The sequence below is a fragment of the Lissotriton helveticus genome, chromosome 1_1 (genome assembly GCF_964261635.1).
Source record: "Lissotriton helveticus chromosome 1_1, aLisHel1.1, whole genome shotgun sequence".
NCBI classification, from domain to species: Eukaryota; Metazoa; Chordata; class Amphibia; order Caudata; family Salamandridae; genus Lissotriton; species Lissotriton helveticus.
This window is the reverse complement of record NC_136057.1, coordinates 1,043,355,855-1,043,379,637: the sequence shown is the minus strand read 5'-3', so window position 1 is coordinate 1,043,379,637 and position 23,783 is coordinate 1,043,355,855. Positions and strand designations below refer to the sequence as shown.

The 23,783-nt window shown below is 44.9% G+C and overlaps 1 protein-coding gene across 4 annotated transcripts in view; it reads left to right on the top strand.

The window, feature by feature from the left end:
- Positions 1 to 23,783, top strand: part of TYMP (thymidine phosphorylase) — a 253,694-nt gene that overhangs the window by 218,955 nt on the left and 10,956 nt on the right. For all 4 annotated transcript variants that reach the window (XM_078677900.1, XM_078677904.1, XM_078677906.1 and 1 more), the window contains exons 7-9: positions 8,552 to 8,714; positions 10,820 to 11,047; positions 11,360 to 11,500. In XM_078677900.1, coding sequence (XP_078534026.1) covers positions 8,552 to 8,714; positions 10,820 to 11,047; positions 11,360 to 11,500 — 532 coding nt within the window. The remainder of the gene's footprint in view (positions 1 to 8,551; positions 8,715 to 10,819; positions 11,048 to 11,359; positions 11,501 to 23,783) is intronic.

Here is a 23,783-nt window from a genome sequence, read left to right as displayed (position 1 = left end):
GCCATTCTTTTACAAAAAACTGTGCCACTGACCTCGGCCAAAGAAACCAATGATCTACAAGTAGAAAGGACTTCTGCCGAGATACATGCCCTTTTGAATACAAACTGCCCTATACATTTCTCAGAAATGTTGGAACGTATCCTAAACATATATGATACGAGCAGTATTTTACATATATTTAAGAATGTATGTTCAGGACTGTTACCACCTTTTTAAGCAGTCCTCTGAATATTTCCCAACTTCGTGCACTCTGTGCTCGGTGGACTGCCACTACTTTTTGGACTTGTTGCAGGGATCCTATTTTTGCTCCTACTGCTTGGCAAGCCAAATCACCAACGCCATTCCAAGCACCATAGATAGAGCTCTATTGGAGATAAAGTGTGGTGAGCGCATCTTCCAAATTCTATGTTTACCTTGTTTACAAGAGTTAAATACCACATGGTTTCTGTCATTCAGACCAATCTGGCAAGATTGCATCTTACCTGTTCTAAGCTGCCTGCTTTGCGGTGAATAATGCGTGCTAGACATCTGTCTAACACTCCCATCGGTTATGCCTACGGATATCGATACTCTGCCGGATCCGGTAACGGCCCATGCTCTGTGTTGTCCCCAGCGGCTACCAATCCTGATGACGACATTCATTGAGATCTCAAAGACACAAATTGCTACTGCTGAGGTACGAGAGGAAACAACAGACGCGCAGGTAACATCCGATACAAACATTGCTGATGCGACCAATGCTGAAGGCAGTGCTTTTCCTATATGTGCCGTTAGTCTTCTAAATGAGGTAGGATTATTTTAGAAGCACCAGATGAGTATTTTAGCCTGTGCTGTTTATGTATGTATTTTAATGATCATATGTCATAGCTACAAGACATGCTATTATAGTATTATTTTATCTTACTGCTAACGCTGTACTTTTTATACTTCGCACTCTGTCTTACGATTGTAGCAGTTCATATCTCTTGCATGAGAAATAAGACTGTTCAATAAACCCTTTCTATTGAAACGCCCGTCTCTCTATTTCTGTGCAACTCTGTAGAAACGAATCATGCACGATTGACTGAGTGAAACGGTTATCTATTGTTTCCACGACTCTGAAGATATTGTTCAAACTCCAAGAGAAACAAAGCTGTCCTGTTTATGCGGTTGTCAGAAACTAATCCCTTCTTGTTCATTCGAGAAGTTTCTAGTGACCTCTGAGTTAGTTGGCACACACAAGTAATTACGTTTAATGTACTTGATAGAGACATACTGACCTCAGTCCTATGTTAAAAGTATAGTGTATATTATTCCAATGCGCAGAGCCTATCAGGGATATAGGAACGACACTACAGCTTCTTTGTTTGAACCATGAAATGTTTTTCGATGCGTGTACATATATTAATTGAAAAGAACTAAAGTTAATACTTAGATATTAATGAATGTTTAAAATCTGAAATTTGTTGAAATTGTAAGGTGTGAATAGGAAGTCTTTAACAGCTAATGACAAGTCATGCACGATAGATAATACAAATAACATCACAGTGGCATTGTTGATGGCATAAGTTGACTTTTTTATTACTTACAGCGTATATTGCATCTTGGTGAAGTGAATTCCATTGCTGCAGTCACATATTACTAATGTATTGTATGTTCTGACTTCATATATGCCACAGCAGATACTCCATGCTAGTGGGTGAAACAATGATTAGACATCCTAGGGATGATGGTTGATGATCCTATTACTTACCTTAACCTTCCTCGTCTCAGTCCTTACTTGTGAGGTGACTGTGCCTCAACAGAGGTTTTAACCAGGCTAGTGATCTATGATCCCTGCAGTCTGAGGCTGCCTTCTATTTCTAAGGAAAAGAACAAATGCTCCTCCCTCTAAAGTTGTCGCTCTGTAATGTACCAAGTGGGAGTTATGGAGGAGGTGGGGATTAGGGGATGCGGACTGGAACGAGAAGGTCTCTGAATCAGAGTAGTGAAGATTGCTGCTTAGTAATAGGATCAATACCCCATCACCTCCTCATTCCAGTCCTTGCTCGTGAGGATTTACCAAGTAAAGGAAGTGCAGCGAAACTGAAGATGCTCTAAACAAAGTTTAATAAGACGATTACATCCTTGCTGTTTTAAAAACTGTAGCACCTAATGAACCTGCAGAATCTGATACATCCAATTGGTAATGCTTGACAAATGTATGATGGGACAACCATGTCACAGTCCCACAAATATCGGGAAAGGATGCCCTGCCTGCTTCTGCCCATCACGCAGCCACTGCCATGATGGACCTCCCCTGGATATCAGAAGTGGGAACCTCACTAGCTGATCTGTTTGCCTGAATGATCCCATTGCGAACCCATATGTTTATAGTTTAGGTGGAAACTTTGCTACCTTTATTCGCTGTACCGTATGAGGCAACGAAAGATTTTGACTTCGGAAATAATTGGGTCCTGGTCAAGTAGACAACTTTTGATTTTCATCCTTTGTGGAAGGAATACCCTCTGTGTCAGGAGGGAAAACTGGTAAGACACCTTCCTGACAAAAGTGAAAAGAGGAATAAACTTTTGGGGAAAAGGTAGGATCAACCTAATTAGGAATAAATACAAGTAAGAGAATGAAGATAGAAGAACCCCCATCTCTCCAAACCGCTTTGCTGAGGTAATTGTGCGTAAAAAAGCTATTTTAGCACACAACTAAGACAAAAGAGACATTTCTAAGGTATGCAGACAAAATATCGAAATTTTAATATCGACATACACTAATATCGAAGTTTTTTTGTAAAAGTTGATTTTATTAGTTTTGCAAAGAAGAATAAGAGGAAGACATACAAAAAAAAACGGCAATGTTACAGCAATATAGACAGGGGCTCTTAAGAGCCTCAGGAGCAACCTTGGAAGCCTCTCATAGCAGCAAGTCCCAGGAGGCAAAAAGTCTGTAATGACATCGCTGGGAGAGTTCCAACCAGCAGGCGCCACTCAATGTTCCTGTCGCATGTTCCTCGAGGAGGTGAAGCTGCCTACGAAGTGTCACAAAGTATATGTAAGCGTATAAAGTCCATCCTCCGCGCCGCAGTGCCGCAATAAAGAAACCAGAAGCCCCCCAACTCCCCCCCCATCCTCCCGTCCCCAAGGCCCCCCTCCCTCCCCCCCCGGGTGGTAGCGCCAACCTGTATCACATCACACATTACATACTCAGCATTCGAGCGGTTAGACTTGGAAGAGGTGAAGTGCCCTTAGGGCCGGGGGACAGACAGCCGACGGCAGACCCCTTGACAAAAATCGAACCAAGGGTCCCCAGCGGAACATAAAGTTCTTAAAGTTGCCCATAAAGATGTCCGCCATTCTCTCCATGCTCATCAGCCTCCATAACTTTGCATGCCATAATGATATTGCCGGGGCCGTCGGTTTCTTCCAAGCCGCAGCTAGCGTTAATTTAGCTGCCCCCAAGCACAGCCACATAATTCGTTTATCTGCGGTCGTCTGGTGGGCCAACAGTGGGTCTCGAAGACCCAGTACCACAAAGGATAGCGAATCCGGGATCGGATACCCCAACATATCCTTGATGTGAGATAGGATTTCGGCCCAGAACGGTCTAATAATCGGACAGTCCCACCAGATGTGACGAAAGTCACCCAGAAGGCCGCAGCCCCTCCAGCAGCGATCAGTGGTCGCCGGAAATATGCGATGAAGTTTTGAGGGGTAGAGATACCAGTCAAACATGGTTTTGAAATGGGCATCTCGCAAGTCCGCCGAGTGGTTGTGAGACTGAATGTCGCGCCAGAGAGCCCTCCATTCCGTCTCCGCTATGTCCCTACCCAACTGATTCTCCCAGTGGTCCACATAGCGAGGACGAGGAGAGGTCATAGTGTCAAGCAAAAGTTTATATAAGAAGGAGATCGTTCCCTTCATTGTGGTAGTCCGCAGTAAGAAGGCTTCGAACTGCGAAGGAGGTCTCGTCGCAGCCTCTCTCAGCCCAGGTGAAGTTGCCCAGTGGATCAGTTGGGCATACCGATATCGTTCCTCGGGTGGTAGGCAATATCGAAGTTTTAATATCGAATGGACAAAATATAGAAGGTAAGTAATATCGATATATTTAATATCGATATTAGTAATATCGAAGTTAAAAATATCGATGTAAGTAATATCGATGTTAATAATTTCGATGTTACTAATATCGATTTTTTAAATATTTTTTTCGTATATTATTATGTATTTAATATGTTTTTAATTTCATTTTATGTAATTTAATTAAATTTTGTATTTTAGTACTGTAGCGGGTTGTGGGTTTATAGGGGAATAGGGTGGGATGTAATTTAATTATGTTAAATTAATTATAAATGAGTAGGAATAATAAGTTAATAATTATTAAATGGTAATTAATTTTAATTAATTGGTAATTAATTTTAATTAATTGCTTAATTGTTAATTATGTTCTGTAGCGGGTTGTGGGTTTATAGGGGAATAGGTTGGGAAGTAATTTAATTATTCTAAATTAATTATTAATTAGTAGGAATAATAAATTAATATTTATTAATTGGTAAATAATTTTAATTAATTGGTAATTAATTTTAATTAATTTATTAATTGATAATTATGTTCTGTAGCGGGTTGTGGGTTTATAGGGGAATAGGGTGGAAAGTAATTTAATTATGTTAACTTATTTATTAATTAGTAGGAATTATAAATTATTAATTATAAATTGGTAATTAATTTTAATTAATTGGTAATTAATTTTAATTAATTGATAATTATGTTATGTAGTGGGTTGTGGGTTTATAGGGGAATAGGGTGGGAAGTAATTTAAATGTAATTAAGTAATATTCTTTAATTAATTGTTTTGTTAATTATCTAATTGTTAATTAATTAGTAATTGTTAATTAAATATTATTAAATGGTATTTTTATTAATTTTTTTAATTACATATATTTTGCTCATCATGTTTTTAATAATTATGTATTGGTATTTGTAAATGGTTTATATCTATTTAATAGTTAATATTTTTATTATTTTAAATAAAACATTTATTTATAAGTATGTTATTTTTACTCCTACGCTATCCAACATTTTCCCTACTGTTGCACTCTCTGGAGTGGGAATAGTATTTTATACCCCTACGCTATCCAACATTTTCCCTACTGTTGCACTCTCTGGAGTGGGAATAGTAATTTCTACCCCTTTGCTATCCAACACTTTCCCTACTGTTGAACTCTCTGGAGTTGGAATAGTAATTGTTACCCCTACGCTATCCAACACTTTCCCTACTGTTGTACTCTCTGGAGTGGGAATAGTAATTTTTACCCCTACGCTATCCAACACTTTCCCTTCTGTTGCACTCTCTGGAGTGGGAATAGTAATTGTTACCCCTACTCTATCCAACACTTTCCCTACTGTTGCACTCTCTGGAGTGGGAATAGTAATTGTTACCCCTACGCTATCCAACACTTTCCCTACTGTTGCGCTCTATGGAGTTGGAATAGTAATTGTTACCCCTACGCTATCCAACACTTTCCCTACTGTTGCACTCTCTGGAGTTGGAATAGTAATTTATATCCCTACGCTATCCCACACTTTTCCTACTGTTGCACTCTATGGAGTGGGAATAGTAATTTATACCCCTACGCTATCCAACACTTTCCCTACTGTTGCACTCTCTGGAATGGGAATAGTAATTATTACCCCTACGCTATCCAACACTTTCCCTACTGTTGCACTCTCTGGAGTGGGAATAGTAATTTTGATCCCTACGCTATCCAACACTTTCCCTACTGTTGCACTCTCTGGAGTGGGAATAGTTATTTTTACCTGTACGCTATCCAAAATGTAATTAATTTTTTTTATTAGTTTTACATTGTTATTAATTGTTATTTATGTTATTAATTTATGTATATAAATGTATTAGTAATTTATTATATTTTCATTTATTTATAATTTATTGAAATAATTATTTTAGAGTTAATATTAATTAAGTATATAATATGTATTATATTGTTATTATTAATATTTTTATTACATTATTTATTAATTTGAAATATTATAATATATTTTTAACTATGTTTATTATATTTATAAATATTATTTTGTTAATATTACAATTTTAAAAAAAAGATATTTTCTAAAAAACGATATTTTTGACATCGATATATTTTTTTCAATATTTTAGTACTTACCTAGTTAGAGATAGGGTCCCGATATTATTGTCATCGATATTTGTGTTGCGATATTTTTGTACCTCGATATTTTTGTAGTCGATATTTTGTCATAGATTCCATTTCTAAAGGTTCAAAATGGTCAAGTTGTAAACTATTCAACACTTTTGACAAATCCCATAAAAGGACCAGATTGAAAAACACAGGCTTCATGAATCTGAAACTCTTCAGGAGTCGTGAAACCAAGGCAGAGACCTTAGCAAAGTTGCCATGGACTTTAAGAGCTATTATGGTCGTCTATCAAAAAGAAAGAGTAAAGGGTGAAGGCCCCTGCATGGACCCATCACTCAAGAAATCGAGAAAACGGAAACTCTGAATGGACAGAGGATCCAGACCTTTTGCAAAACACTTTTGAAAAGAACCCCAGTGTTTCTTATAAGATTTCAGGGTTGAACGTGTAATGAGATGCTTGAATATCAAGAGCCACCAACCAAAAGCACCCCATCAGCTTGAGACCTTCTCTTTCACATCCTAGGTTGTCAACTGGAGATGTTGGAGATGCACCACTTGAACAACAGGGAACAGGAGAGTAGATGGATAAATGGACAGATGAACATACTGGTCCTTGGAGAGGTCCATCAGAAGAGGGAACCATGTCCAGCGTAGCCAAAAGGGAGCAATGAGAATCATTCTCCTCTCCTCACGAATTTTCGACAGCAGGGGAAATGGAGGGAAAGCATATAGAATCCCTGGGTCAAGGGACTGAGAAAGCATCAATCGCCAATACTTGAAGAGACCATGTCTCTGAACAGTAGCGCGGGAACATCGGATTGTGTGGCAAATCAGATAGATCCAACCAAGGAGTTCCAAACATTGCACATATCTGATTGAACTCCCTGAGGGAAAGATATCATGTCACTGATGCATGTTCCGAATAAGACGGTCGGCCCTGAGATTTAGAGTCCCCCAGATGTAGATGGCTGTTAGAGTGAGACGATGATGAGTCTCTACCTAGGCAAAGATGCAAGACATTATCAGATTCAACTTCACGCTCTTCGTACCACCATGACGATTCAGATAGCAACATGCGACTTGGTTGTCCATCTTTGCCACAACGTTCCAACCGACTAACTGGGGAGCAAATGCCTGTACCGCCTGCCATACTGCAGTCGAATCCCGCCATTCAAGGACTGATTCACTTCCCAACTGGACCAGGGGCCCATCTTTTTCTGGCCCACCAGCAAGGCCCCCTATATCCCTCAACAATGCACGACAGGGATGACTGCATTAAAGCAGCATTCTTCCTGTTTTTAAGTGTTACTGGGTGACGAAATTTAACTCTCACAAGACTTCAAGGACTAATAAAACAATTCTGCCTTCCGCGGCCTGACATGCAAGCCTGGCCCTGGCTTCGGATACCACCATACACAGCTCCTCAACGATCAAGCACATGGTCGGGGAGCACACTGCCAAACGGTGCAGACATGATCTTTGGGCCCAAAGAATTAGTATGTGAGCAATAATAAATAAGAACAATAAAAGTGCAGAAAATACAGGACAGGTAGGAGGTTGAGGGTGTATTTTTCTCATTGGAAATAGAAGACAGCCTCAGGCTCATAGATCCCTAGCGCATAGTTACAACCTCTGTCATCTCCCAAGTAAGGACTGGGATGGGGAGGATGAGGATAAGAGATGAGGGGGTAATGCATGTTCAGGTACAACGTTATCTATACATTTTATGCTCCCTCATAACTGGGCCTGCAGAAACTACAGGTGTAAAGGCTGCTAGTCGTAATAGGTTTACTAAGCTGAGATGGATCCGATTATGTCTCCAGTAAAACATCCTGACAAAGGGCAGCACATGGTGATTAATCCTCTACAGTGGACCATATCTGCAGCCTGGAAGGTCGCATGGTCTGATCCTACTACAATATGGCACACAGTGGTAATGACCCAATGGCATCGGATGTATGATGGTACAACGCGTGCTTTCACAACGCGTACCGTTACCACGCAGGCTTTACAACGCAAGTCGTTACAACGACTTGCGTTGGGGGGCGCTGGATAGTGAATAGTTTAATTTACTATTCCAACTCCAGTCCCCGTGGGTAGTAGGGAAGGTTTTGGATAGTAAATTAAACTATTCCCTATCCTACAGCGCCCTCCAGCACAAGTCGTTGTAATGACTTGCGTTGTAAAACCTGCGTGGTAATGGTACCGCGTTGTGAAAGTTTTGTCGTAAAGGATGTTTCGCAATGGCATCAGTCAGTAGTCCAGTAAACAGACTAAAAATGAAATAATGTCCTCCACCCCGCCCCCGCACATTACTGTCTCATGCCGCACCACATCTGAGGCTTGGCGAACAAAAGTCTAAGTGTCCCTGAGCTGCCGTGACCGAGCATCCTCCATTCGTCTTTGCAGGTGGCTGTGGGGAACCATATGGGGATGACAACCGCAGCCCTCATCACAGAGATGGACTGTCCCGTCGGGCTGAAGATCGGCAACTCCCTGGAGGTGATAGAGTCTCTAGAGTGCCTGAAGGGGCGCGGGCCCCCTGACTTGCGAGAGCTGGTTACGCGTACAGGTCAGTGGGGGTCTTCGGAGCCCAGGAAAGTGCATTGGAATTAATGGCGAAAGACAGTAAATTTAGCCAGGTAGAAATGCTTAACTGACCATGGATTTAGAGTTCAGCGAATGCCACATATACTGGTTGCATTGATACCTAGGGTGCACTGTTAATGCTGCACAGATAATAATAGTTAAATCAAGAATTGAGTCAAAAATAGGCAGCCTCGCTACAATGACCATGTCCACTAAGCATTAGTAATCCTCTTGACTCAGTCATTCATATATGTGAGATTTGCAAGGCAAATAAGACAAACATGTTATACCATACACAATAGACTGGCGAGGAAAAATTGATGCAATTCTAGATCCTAGAAAGACCCACCTGTAGTAACTTGTTATTCCGAGCACACGCTGCTACTCCCTGTAGTGGCTGGCAAAGGTAGCAAATGGTGCATATAACTATGCAAGTTGTTCCACAGGTGGGGTGCTGGCCCTGAGAACCGAATGCTCTGAAGAAAGAGACATTCTAAAGTTATACAAATCTGGTTGGCAGGGGATGTGAGGTGGTATTGGAAACGAAGTGCAGTATTGACGCAAGAAGTGGTCCCAATCTAGATTACACTCACCCGGGTGACAAAGAAAGGCAGATATCATGTTGTTACTATGCAGGTAGTGCAGTCTTTGTAGAGTACGTGTAATCTGCTGGGTAGAGAAATTGCCACGTGTTGAGGCGATCTCAAGAAACATCCTGTTCGTGGAGGAACCCTTTAATCTCTGCCCATATCCTACCGTGGGTAGCATGTTATGTTCTGTTACCAGATTTTGTAAAGCGCACATCCTCTGAAAGGTCTCTGGGCGCTAGAGCTATAGAAGCAATAGTGCAATGATGCGCTCCACAAGTTATTCGTGTACCACCTTCAAAAGCCAGGTCTTCAAGAGTTTCCTAAATTTGAGATAACAGGAGTCAAACCTGATGTATGAAGGTAGGGTATTCCAGGGGGCAAGTGTCTAAAAACTGGCATCTGAAAATATTGTCTGTAAAATCATAGACTTGCAAATACAGACTCAAAAAAAACTATTACCATAATAAATACCAACGTAAATATTTCTTGGGACTGGCACCTTAAATTAATATCAAGCACTTATATCATAATAATATGCTAGCACCGGCAGTGGAATAGAACATTTGCAGAGTCCTTCAATAGGTGGAAATTGACTATGGTTGTATTTAGTCATTTTAAACGGGTGACAATATTGAATGGTAGATATTTTATCAAGACATTTTTTTGTCTTTTTGGGCATATGTACAAGCCCCTATCGCCACGAAAATGTCACTTTAAGTGACTTTTCTGTGGCGATGGGGGTTTGCCTTATTTGCAAGGCAGCGTTAAGCCACTTAGCGTGGCTTAACCCTGCCTTGTTGTAAATAAGGCCCCCTTTCATGCTATGATTAGCGTGACAGGGGTGGGCAGTAGGTGTTGCAGTTAGCATTCCACCGCAACACCCATTGTTTTGAACCTGCCCCTTATTTAAAAGGTTGTTGTAAATAGAAGGCAGCGCCAAAATTAAGACTAGGGAAAACCTGGTCTTAACTTGGCAAAACGAGGAACAATTATTTATTTCTCCTCGTTTTTGCTTATTCCATGTGTACTGCCTTGTGCAGCACACATGGAAAAAGCAATACATCTTGGATTGTTTATGTTCAGGAAGGTGACCCTTCCTGCACATAAACAATCTTTTTTTAAAAATGACATCTTGTAGCTTCTATGTGTGCTGCATTAAGCAGCACACATAGAAGTGACAAAATGGCATTTTAAGATTGTTTATGTGCAGGAAGGGTGACCTTCCTGAACATAAACAATCTTCCCCTGCACGCAGGCACCCTTGCACTATGATGCAAGGGTGCCTGCATTGGTGTTACGCTGTTAAGAGTAGCGCCAGCGCAGGGGGAAATGCAAAGCTGCACCATATTCTTGTAAATATTGTGCAGCCTTGCGTTTCCGAAATGGTGGAGTGAGGTGTTAAGTCATGATGGCTAACGCCTCAATCCGCCACTTCTTTGTAAATATCCCCCTCTGTTTCTACAATGAAGCTAAACATGTGACGCTGTCCCTCCTGCAGGTGGGTTCCTACTGTGGATGTGCAGTAGAGCAGGTACTGCTGAACATGGCACTGAGATGATCGGCAGAGCCCTGGATGACGGCTCTGCACTGAGGAAATTCCAAGCCATGCTGGAAGCCCAAGGTGTTGAGTCAAGCACGGCCCAGGCGCTCTGCACAGAAGGCAATGACTACTTCCAGACCCTGCGATGTGCAGAGCACCAGCTGGAGCTAAAGACACAAAGGACAGGTAACCCACCAGAGAATGCCTACCGTATTTTTCCAGTACTGTGATGGGTTCCCCACCGTTCCACCTAAAGTTCCACCTTTTTTAGAGAGCCGAGTTCTATCATGCAGGTGCCAAGCCTTTGCCCATCGTGCCCCATCTTTCCCCAGAACTGCCTTCCATTTTCCATGAGTGCCCACTTTTCTACAGGAGTGTTCAGCCCCTCTGGTACATGCAGTACCCTGCATCTCTATCTTGCATGCCGTGTGTTTTCTTTTTTGCCCATTCACCCACATGCTCTGGCATTTCTTTCTATGCCTTATGTTGTGTCTTCAGGTACCGTGGAGAAGATTCATGCCATGCCCATAGCACTGCTGCTGCTAGAGATGGGAGCAGGCCGCAGCCAGGCCGGGCAGCCAATCAACCACAGCGTGGGAGCAGAACTATTGGTGACTGTTGGCCAGCAGGTGACAGAAGGTATGATCCTCATTATAATGGGAAGGCGGTTCGATCCAATGTTGATCGTGAGATGAAGTATGTCTCAAGCATTTTGAGCAGTTATCACGATAAACCCCCTGATAATCCAGAAGTGCAACCCATAAGCAAGCCTGCTATTGCACCTAAATCTAACCCGGAGCCCCCCGTGCCCCTATCAGTGCTCTCTCGTCTCGCACTCTCCGGAAGGGTCACTTCCTTATTGTCTCTCTGAATTGGAACTAATCTTGGGCACTCGAAGGGATAACTATCCACACAGTAATAAACAAGTGTCTCCTACCGTTCAAACTAGTGAGTGACAACATTGTTCCCAAAGAGAGTCAAGTCATAATGCAGACACAGGAGAGTGAATAATTAGCATAGTCACAGAATTGAGGCTGGGCTCTTCCTGGGCCATGCTGAGAAAAGTTACTGCTGTAAAAATCTGAATTATTTCGGCGCTCTAAACAGACCTTTCAGATTTGCAGGGGTTGTGATAGCACAACTTCAGCTATCGTATTGTATCGTATTGTATTGCACACTTATATAACGCATACTGTCATCCTATGGGTATCCTGGCGCTTAAAAACCTAGACAGATGGAGTATGTGCCACATACCTCCTGATAGGTTGTCTTCTTCTTCTGCACATCGTTTTCTCAATTGGACATTACCAATACCTCTCTGTCTTCAAAAGTAACTGGAAGGTCACACGTACTACACTATAAACTCCCAAATAAATAACAGCTGATCATACTATTGTGATCGACAGCCTGCACCTTCAGTACTGAAGAGTTTGCAAACAATTCCTCAGAGCTTGCATTGTATGTTCTAACAGATCTATCCAAGAGCACAGCCAACACAGGGTCATTATGGGAGGCGCCAGGCTGCCACACCAAGAAGACGCCATGTACAAAGCCTAAGTGCAAGTGACTTGAAGGCCCTCTCTCTTCCTGCACATGCTGTACCTAAACCAATCACTGTTGCGTATCCCTAAAGCAAACTCAATGGTGATGGGACAGCTTACCTCAACAACAGAGGAAGGATGCAGAAGAGAATCACAGGCTGAAGAACTAAAGTGAACATAGTAAGTAAAAGCGAAAGTGACAGTTCCGATAAAATGAATCAGGGTACACTTTGCAATAGGGTCAGTTAAGGGTGCAAAAGGACCATGGTCATTGATCATGTCCATCCAATGTCGGCATTCCCACAACACCTCTAAGTAGTTGGTTATCATACACATGCTAACTGGAACAGAAAAGACAAATTAAAGGCAATGTTAATATCAAAATCTTACAACCTTCCCCAATTGACAAAACCTAGTCTACCACCTGCTCACTGTTCCACAGAATCCATGCTACATGATGAGTCCTAACAAGTTCAAAACCAGTCTGGGGTTGCTGGTTGGCTCTACTGGGGGTAGCCGTGGCTGGCTTTTCTCTAGACATATGTGTTTCTGGATATTATCCATCATCAGTAGAGATAAAAACCGGCATGCTTTTGGAGATTCAGACAACTAACTTTCATCAATTTTGGTGAAACATTTCAGCAAAAATTCAAGAAAGCATTTCAAGTGAACTGCATTTTCTATGATGCAGGGGACTGAACTGTTCTGGGAGGTGAAGCAGTATGCCCCCATCCCTATTTATTTTGAAAAGTCTCCCTGGAGTCATTGAGATGACGAGCTTTTGGAGATGCACATGTGCGCCAAAGAGAGGTACTGAGGCCTGAGAGGATTGTGGCAGCTTTCTCAGCAACCCCTGATAAAATTAATTTTTATTTCTACTGATGACGGATAATATCCAGAAACACATATCTCTAGAGATTCACAGCACTAACCTGCACCAGCATTGGTGAAACACTTCAGCTAAAATTCAGTAAACATTTAAAGTGAACTGCGTTTACCATAGTGGTAGGGAGTGAAATGTGCTGAGCGGTGAAGCCATGTGGTCCCATTCCCCCTCACTCGTGCTTGTGTCCCAAGTCACGAAAAGCACTTTCTAGACTTTCAATACAAACTTTTTGACATGTCACCCCTCTCCTAAACTTCCCAAAGAAGGTACAGACTGCAATCATAATTTTCATGTTCTGTCTAGATTAAGGAAACAGATTATACATGGGAACCCCACAATTCCTACTATGAAGACTGCAAATGATCTAAAATGGTATCCCTTTACGCATACCTGCCAGACCACATTCTACCAGCCCTTTAAGTGGCAAGCCATGGCCCTATGCTCCGCCTAGAAGCCACTCTGCTTTGCTCACAGGCACAGCTACGGCAAAGGCCTAATTGATGTGGCTCATAGGGAGATGGCTAACATCTTCTCAGCTCTGTTGCTGACTTAAGGATATTTTACTTTGTTTTCCTAATAGTGTATACCCCGTGCAAAAGAACATTTCTTGTGAGGTCAGATCCAACGGTGTGTAAAGCATTATCCATTATTGGCAAAAGTTTGCAAAGTTGCAAATTTTACTCTATTGCATAGTTCACAAAGCTTTCCCGCTTCCCTTTGCCTTCACCTATGCAATGTGTTTTCTCCACTAAGTGAGATATTTTCACTCAAAAACCCAGCCAAAACAAAAACAAAAATGGAGTGAGATTTTTGCTAACTGCATATTCCCAAGCTGGAAATATAGGAAGAATTTTTCAGTGAAAGTTTACATCTCACAGCGCTTTTATATGCACGTTGGCTTTAAACAGAAGGACAATAGTAACTTTTCTGCAAAGTATACCTACCATAAAACATTTTTATCAGCGTTAAACAATGATGTAGATAACTTGCAAAGGCTCTGATTTTCTCGTGGTTGTCACTAAGGAAAGAAATGTGCAAACTGAACTTGAAATGAACTCAACAATATGGTTAATGTTCTTGTTGAGTTCTTCCTTGTTATGTATGATGCTTTGTATAGCGCACTAATCAACCCTGATGATATACAGGCACTTGATCTGGGGTATAGATAGCCCTGTGGCTCTCACTGCATTGATTCGAAGGGCTAAGTCTTCAACTTCTTGTGAAACTCAAGTAACGAGGAGGAGGCTCTGATTTGTTATGGGAGATTGTTCCATGATTTGGGTCCTATGTAACAGAATGATAGGCCTCCTGTTGTGCATTTTTGAATGCAGTGGGGCGTGTGTGAGTGTGTGAGGCTAAGCATAGATGTTGAAGAGCTTGCATTGGCTCCCAGTAGCCAAACGGTGCTTTTTTAAACTTGGCTGCACCATCTTCAAAGCTTTAGCCGATCAAGCCCCTGCCTTTATCTCCTCCCGGATCCAACGCTACATCCCATCCCGCAAGCTCCGTTCTTCTCATCTCCATCTGCTCACTATCCTTACCTTCAGATGGAAAAAACATGGAGGTCTGAGATTCTCTTTCATAGCCCCCCGCTTCTGGAACTCCCTTACGAACGAGTTAAGACTGGCAACTTGTTACACCAAATTTAGAACCCTACTGAAGACACGCTTATTCTCACAAGCCTATGATAAAATCTCCATGTCTCTCACTGCCTCAGTCTTTCTCCCCTCAGCGCCATGAAACTGATTGGTGTAAGCGTGCTTAAGAAATAATTTTAACATAACATGTCTTGATCGGTTGTAGAATCTTCGCAGTGGTGTATCCTCCACGCTTATCTTCTAGGAATCATGGGTTAATAAAAGCCTGGTCCAAGGTCTGCGAACCCTCTTTCTTAGCGCAGTTAGTGGTTTCCACATACCACGACTTTCTGGTTTGTATATCAGACAATCACACTCAGGGTAGGGGTTCTGCGCTCCTTAATAGCATTGACAAGATGTGCAAAGCAGCATTTTATATCCTTTTGGTTCTGTACAATATGGACTTAAGTCACCTGCAAAGTGGTTTAATGCTAATTGTAACGATGCCCGTAACCAGTTACTTGCTGCACTAAGAAAAACTCTTAGAGAACAAGACGTGGTGCAGAGATGCAGAACTCTGTATCCAGACGCCCTCAAAATCAGGGCAATACTATCAGAGAGATCGCTTTGTCATCACTGGTACAGGCAAGTTAACTTAGGGACTGCAAGGGCTTTTGGGAGACAGTGAATTGTTGTTTTTAGGCCAAAAAAGATCCTAGTATTGATACTGTTATTCCCTCTGATATCTGGGTCACCCATTTTACCAAGCTTTATGCTGACTCTTGTTTAGGGAAGCCAGATATCCCCGATTATATCCCTTTAGTTTCCTGCCAGCTGCTGACCGGTATTCAACCGTGTCCCAGTCTTCCGCTAAGTTTTTTGCGGACCCAGCTATCGAATTGGAAGAGGTTATGCGGGCTGTGGCTAGCTGTCCAGTTGGGGATGCTCCTGGTCCAGACGGGCTCTCCTCTGATATGTTGAAAGCTAATACCCCACTGTGGGCCCCTTTATTGACAAATGTTCTGAATATCTGCCTTAGCTGCTGGCCCCCCAAGAACTGGTCACATGCAACTATTGTTCCTATTTTTAAAAAGGGTACAAAAATGATTCTCCTTATCATCACCCTATCTCACTGATTAATTCCACTGCAAAGATTATGCCACAAATTATGTTGGACGTTTGCATCTATTGGCAGAGGAGCGTAACATACTCTCGGATCTTCAATTCAGTTTCCGCTTCGGCCTAGTCACAGTCGAGCAGGTCTTAAATCTATATCTGTTAATTGCCGCACACACTGTGGCCAAGTGTGGCAAGTTGTATTTGGCTTTCATGAATTTGAGTTCTGCCTTCGACTCTGTCAATAGGCCTAAATTATGGGGTATCATGACCGATTTGGGGGTGGATCTTTATATTGTTAATTTTCTTAGAGATCTAAACAATGATGTTACTGTCAGTGTACGGTATGGCTCAGGGGAGAAACTACACCACCTTTTAGCCTGGCGAGGGGCGTACTCCAGGACTGTATCTTGGCTCCTTTCCTCTTTTTCATGTATATAAACACCCTGGAGGATAAACTGGTAAGGGCAGATTGTCCTCGCGTAGGTGATCGTAGTATTCCCACATTAAGTTATGCAGACAACACTGCCCTAATTGCCAGGACTGCAAATGGCTTGCTACACCTGCTGGACTGTTTCGGTGAGTTTAAGGCCAGTCTAGATCTTATGGTTAACCAAAATTAGATCCGCCTAATGATTTTTGGGGTAAGAAAAAAGGGCAATGTATATTTTGTTGTGAACAGCAAGAAATTTGGCTCTGTTCTTACTTTTTCCTACCTAGGCATCCCCTTTGATCTACGTCTCTCTTGGGGACCCTTGAAGACCATCAGAGCTGTTGCCCTCTCCAGTTCAGTGGCGGCCAGTCTCAATTTTGTCCGTAAACTTGGTCAGAAACCTATAAAGCAACTCTTGACTGTCAATACAGCCGAATGCTGTGCTATTGCCTAGTACAAGGCAAGGGTGTGGGGCATTGAAGATTAGAAGGGCCTTCATCAAGAGATTGTTTGCTGTCCCGCAAAGCACTAGCTCCATCGTCTGCGACACTGAGGCAGGGATTAGCTACATAAGCAATCTCATCAAAATTCAACCACTCCTTGTGTGGCTCAGAATTTGGACCAAAAGCCAGACTTCCTTTAACAGGGCTGTGTTTGCAGACTGCTAAAAACTCGACCACTGTCTGAGTATTCCTTGGATGAAGTATATTCAGAATATTTGTTGCAGTATGGGACAGAAGGACTTGTTTACCTCTTCCAGCAATGCATTAGCCAGCTCTATTAGGACCCTAAAGAATGTGTTTTAAAGAGATTCTTGAAGGATAGAATGCAGAGTGTTGTAAATAAACCAATGGTCCAGACCTATATGGGAATTTGTCCGAGTGTTAAACCTGTGCCATACCTAGTATGGGCGGGAAATATGCATCACAAATTCTTATTGATTAGACTTAGGTTATGCACTGTGTACTTTCTTGCGGCCTTTCCGTCACAAGGCCCGTATTTTTCACAACTTCCATTGTGTCCTTGTGACGGTCAATCACCCCAAACTACCCTACATTTTATGCTATACTGTAAGTTTTACTCATTGTTGACGAAATGCCACTTGCTGCCCATCCTTAGAGCGGCAAATATTCGCTACTGCAGAGATGCTTTCATTTATCAGCTAACTCTGCCCACTATTAAGAGCTGCTTTTCTGCTGCTATATATATTGAACCTACCATTAAGCAGAGGGGTACTGTTTTTATGTGCTGTTTTTTTCCTTTTAGATGGCTATTTAATGAGTTTTGTACTTTGATTCCTGTGGATTTTATCTATGTATTGATTGGTTTTTTATAGGTTTGATATTTAACTCAGATAATCCGGGTGAAATAGCGGGCACCTGATGAGCCCACTCCTTAGAACTATTTTTTTTAGGTTTTTGATCCTTTGGCTTCTGTCTGAGCACTGTGGTAGATTTTTGACAACTGAAGTAGTTTGATTGTTTTACATATTTATATTGTCATGAGCTGACATTTGTAATTATAATGTTTTTAAGTATATCTATGTTGTCTTGCACTGTGTACTTTTATGGTTCACTGAACCGAAATAAAGTTGAATGAAGTATAACCCGAGCAAAAGAGAATTTCTTGTGATGTCAAATCCAACGGATGCAGAGCACTTTCCATTAGTGGTAAAAGTTTGCAAAGTTCCACATTTTAATATATTGCAAAGTTTGCAAAGCTTTCCAACTTGCCTTTGCCTTCACCTATGCAATGTGTTTTCTCCACTTAGTGAGAAAATTTCACTCATGAAACCCAGCCAAGTCAAAATCAAACAAACTGGAAATATAGGAAGAATCTTTCTGTGCAAGTTTACATCTTACAGAGCTTTTATATGCACCATGGCTTTAAACAGAAGGACAATACTAACTAATTTCTGCAAAGTCTACCTACCATAACGCATTTTTATCTTTATCAGTGTTATACAATGATGTAGATAACAACTTGCAAAGGTTCTGATTTTCTCGTGGTTGTCACTAAGCACTGAACCCTGCAAACTGAATTTGAAATGAACTTAACCATATGGTTGATGTTCTTGTTGAGTTCTTCCTTGTTATGTATGATGCTTTGTATAGCGCACTAATCACCTGTGATGGTATACAAGCACTTGAGCAGGGATATAGGCCTGTGGCCCTCACTGCATTATTCGAAGGGCCAGGTCTTCAACTTCTTGTGAAACTCAAGTAGCAAGGAGGAGGCTCTGATTTGTTATGGGAGATTGTTCCATGTTTTGGGTCCTATGTAACGGAATGAGTATCCTCCTGTTCTGCATTTTTTTTTTTTTGTAAAAGTTTTATTTTATTTTGAGTTGCATAGGAAAATAAACATAGGGCTGCGGGGGAACCGCACAGAACCCAACATCATGGTAAAAGCCTTGTACATACATCAGCAGTGGCCCAAGCCATATCATACGCATATCCAGCCCAGGCTCGAGACAACATAGCAATCAGGACCACTGTACATGGTGTTCAACCAGCTTATCATTAGGTCAGTCCAGCTAAGACGACCAGTGCCGCAATGTGCCGGACCCCAGCCCTACAAGTTCCATACAAGCGGTGCAGATAATCAATTCGTGGATCCTCCACAGCCCAAAAACAGAAACAACCAACATCCCCATCCCACCCCCTCCCTCCCCCCCGGTGGTGACGCCACTCACTCAATCACTCAATCATATCCACATTACACTTGAAAGAGGTGCATCGACCTCAAGGAGGCCGGACATACGGCCGAGGGTAACCCCTTAGACAGAAACGTAACCAGAGGACCCCACTGATACCGGAAATTCTTATACTGGCCCAGGAAGATGTCCGCCACTCTCTCCAGACTGAGCAGCCTCCACAGCCGCGCGTGCCACAATGAGACCGCCGGAGCCTCCTTCTTCTTCCAGGCCGCAGCCAGTGTGAGCTTCGCTGCGCCGAGGCACAGCCACAAAATCTTTTTATCTGCTCTGGTCTGATAGGTGAGGCCAGGGTCACGCAGCCCTAGCAGGACACAGGCCATAGAGTCATCAATGGGATAAGTCAATATTTCCTTCATGTGGGAGAGAATTTCCTCCCAGTACGGACGGATCACCGGGCAGTCCCACCAGATATGGCGGAAGTCCCCCAAAAGGCCGCAACCCCTCCAGCACTTATCCGAGGTGCTCGGGAAAATGCGGTGAAGCCTAGTCGGGCACATATACCATTGCATGACCGTTTTGAGGTGGGCTTCCCTCAAGTGCAAGGAATGGTTAAAGGACGTCAAGTCGCGCCACAGCGCCGACCATTCCACGTCCGTGACTTCTCGCCCCAGCATTTCCTCCCATTGCCCCATATAACGAGGTCGAGGGGCTATCGCCGATTGAAGCAGCAGCTGGTAAAGGAAGGAAATGGCCCCCTTCATGGCAGACGTCCGCAAAATAAAGGCCTCAAACGGCGTCGGCGGTCTCGTAGCCGCCTCCACCACTCCAGGCGACGTAGCCCAATGAAGCAGCTGAACATGCCGGAATTGTTCAGTCTGGGGGACCCCATAATCCCTCATACAGTTAGCGAAAGTGAGGGTGTCCAGGCCGTGGAACAAATGGGTCAACGCCCGACACCCCCCCTCCCTCCACACCGCAAACGGCCCCTCATGTAGCGCCGGCGGGAAAGCCGGGTTGAAATGCAAGGGCGTAAACGGCGAAGGGAACGTGGTCCAACGGTCATCCCCCGCCAGTGAGTCCCACACCTTCAACACCGTGCTGGTGGGAGTGCTGATATATGCATTGAGGGGGCGGTCCTTCTTCGGTTTCCAGGCCAGGTCCCAGATTGACCTACCGGCAACGCATCGGTCCATATGGAGCCAGTGTTTCTCGGAGGTCTGTTGCGACCATTCTACCAAAACTCTCAGTTGCGCCGCTTTGTAATATAACTGCAGGTCCGGGAGCCCAACCCCACCCTCCGATCTCGGTCGACGGAGAACCGCATAGGAGACCCGTGCCTGACCCCCCTGCCACACGAAACGCAATAAAGAAGTCTTGAGGCGCCGAAAGAAATCGCTGCCCACGGGAATAGGCAAGGCTTGGAACAAATATAAGAATTTAGGGAGGAGGACCATCTTCACGGCATGGATTCTGCCCAGCCATGACAGAAACTTCGGTTTCCACCTGTCCAATTCCGCCCGGGATTTCGCCATCAAGGATGGGAAATTAGCCTGGAATAGCCCGCCCACCGTCGGAGTCAGATGGACCCCCAGGTAGACAATCGAATCCGCGGCCCAGGCCAACGGAGTCAACGGCCGCACCCTGTCCCTCTCGGCCTGCGACAGGGTAAGATTCAGGATGTGCGACTTGCTATAGTTGACCTTAAAGCCCGCCACTCCCTCAAACTCCAACAAGGCCTCCCTTACGCAAGGAAGCGAGCTCTCCGGATCAGTAACAGAGAGCAAGACATCGTCCGCAAAGAGCGAAATCTTATGCTGTTCCCCCGCGAATGGTAAACCTCGGATCCCATCATGCTCCCGCACCGCCACCGCCAGCGGCTCAATGCTCAGCGCGAATAGCAGGGGGGACAGAGGGCAACCCTGTCTAGTGCCGCGAGTATGAGCAAAGAATGCCGACATATGACCGTTCACCGCAACCCGGGACCGGGGGCAGCAGTAGTTGGCCCTCACCATAGTAATGAAGGTCTCCGAAAAACCAAAGGCAGTCATGGTATTGAAAAGGAACCCCCAATCCACCCTATCGAAGGCCTTCTCGGCGTCCAGGCCCACTAGTACCGCCGGTATACGAAATCGTTCCGCTTTTTCTATGAGATGCACCACCCGACGTGTGTTATCATGCGTCTGGCGCCCCTTGATGAAGCCAGACTGGTCCGGATGGATCAGCGCCGGCATAAGGTCTTGGAGCCTACACGCCAGGATCGCCGAATACAGTTTGGCGTCCAAATTAAGAAGCGCTATCGGGCGAAAGGAGGCGCATTGTGCCGGGTCCTTCCCCGGCTTTGGCAAGACCGTAATCATCGCCTCCGCCAGGGAGCCAGTGGAGGAACCAGAGGCGGCCACGTCATTAAAAAGAGCGACCAAGAAGTCACATAGCTCGGAGGCGTAAGATTTATAAAACACAGCAGTGTAACCGTCCGGGCCAGGCGCCTTGTGAAGCTTCAAGTTCGTAATAGCCGCTAGCACCTCCTCCCTGGTAATCGGTGCCCCCAAGAGCTCATTCCATTCCTTAGACACCTGCGGAAGGGGTAGACGCCCCAGGTATTCCTTCTGGGCAGCCGTTCCTAGTTGTTCCCCCTTGTATAGGTCCGAGTAGAAGCGACCGAAGATGGCCGCCTTCGTCTCGTCCCGATGCTGCAACTGTCCAGCAGAATCGCGAATCCCTCCAATGTATTCACGTTCCCGCCTGTCACGAAGCTGTCGGGCCAAGTGTCTCCCTACTTTGTTACCACAAGAGTAGGACTGTCGGCCCAACCTCAGGAGGGTAAACTCCGCCCTGTTACTGTAATGGGCCCTCAGTTTCCCCCGTACCGCCGTGAGGGGCCGGAGGGTCACCCTCGAGGGGTTGAGTTTATGCGCCTGCTCGAGAGAAGCCAGTTCAGCCTCCAGGGCCTCCCTCTCCTTGCGTCGCAGCCTATTGAGTTGTGCGTTAAGGCCCAAACAGGTGCCCCTGATGGACGCCTTAAAGGCATCCCACGTGTTGGTTACCGAGGTATCAGACGGTGGGTTAAGGGCAAAGAACTCCCTAATAGCCACCCGCAGCGCCTTGTCAGAAGCCTCGTCCCGAAGCACCGAAGCCGGGAAATACCACTTCCGTAGCCCGGAGCCTGTCGACGACCAGCGCAGAGTAAGTACCAGCATGCTGTGATCCGAGACCGAGAGGGGCAGAATGGTGGAGTCAAGGACATCTCCTCTAAGAGCCTGGCTAAGGAATATATGGTCCAGTCGGGAATATGAGCGGTGTACATGAGAAAAAAACGTGTAATCCCTGGACGTTGGATGTAGAAACCGCCACCCATCAACCAACCCCATGTCCACCACTTTTTGCCGCGACACCTCTGAGAACACTCCAGTATCCGCCCTTCGAGCGCCAGAACAATCCAGCGCCCCGTCCCATACCAAATTACAGTCCCCCATGATGAACAACTGCCCTTCAACAAAGTCACCCACTTTCTGCAGTAAACCTTGCAAAAACTTATTCTGGCCAGTATTAGGAGCATACAGCACAACAAAGGTACAGAGCCTCCCCTGAACCAACCCCCTCACCATCAACCAGCGGCCCTCCCTGTCCGTGCGTATCGCCACAGGCTGGAAACGCAGCGAGGCATGGAAGAGGAGGGCCACCCCCTTGTGCTTTGTGGACGCAGAGGATCTGTATATCAGAGGATATGCCTTATGCTTAAGACGCAGCTCATCCGTGCGTGTAAGGTGAGTTTCCTGCAGACCCACTATATCTAATTGGTGGTCCGTTATATATTTCCATACCCTATGCCTTTTCTGCGGAGAGTTCAGTCCCTTAACATTCCAAGTCCCTATGCTAACAGGCATCGGGAGACAAAAAACAAGAATCCTCTATAACTCGGGGGCAGGCCCTCCACCCCTGCCGGAAGATGCCCTGGTTACAACACATGTTAAGATCAAGCTCCCGCCAACCCTCCGCCCCACTGACCCAACCTCGAGTCCCATGCCCACCCGCCTCGCATCCCCCATACCAACAGCACCTCCCAATCCCCCATTCACCACCACACCACATCATCCACAGCACGACCGCGTCACCACCAACACCCCCCCTCACCCCCAACCCCAACACCCCAAACAGCCCCTCCAAGACCCTCCCCCCCCCAGAAACCCCCTCACAAACCATCAGAAGTCCAAAAGAGTCCTCCAAGGGACGGCAAGGAGACATCGGCCGATGTCCCCCACGAGTCTCGTATCTGGGCGTCTTCTCACAAAGTACATCGGAACCCACGATACCTGCAGGGGTGCGCCCCTCCGGCGCCAGCCAGATCCCTCTTCAGAAATCACGCCGCCCCGGAACCAAGCTGAGAGGCAGACAGCGTGGCGGTGGCAACCGTGGCCACCGCGTCGACCCGTTCTTGCATGCTGGCGGGCCTGTCAGGCACCCCCCTCCCCCCCCCCCCCGCCCACCCTGTGCCAGGAGGGGGACCTCCGCCGGCCCCTTGCAGAGGGACTCCTATCGCCAGGTGAAGCATCCGGTCCGTCGATCCCCAGTAGATCCATGGCCACTTGAAGGGACCTGATCTGTTCAAGCCTGTTGTTCCAACGAAAGATGATGCGGAACGGGTGGCCCCAGGAGTAAGCAATGTCGCGGTCCCGCAGGAAGGCAGTCACTGGCCTAAACTCACGCCGTTTC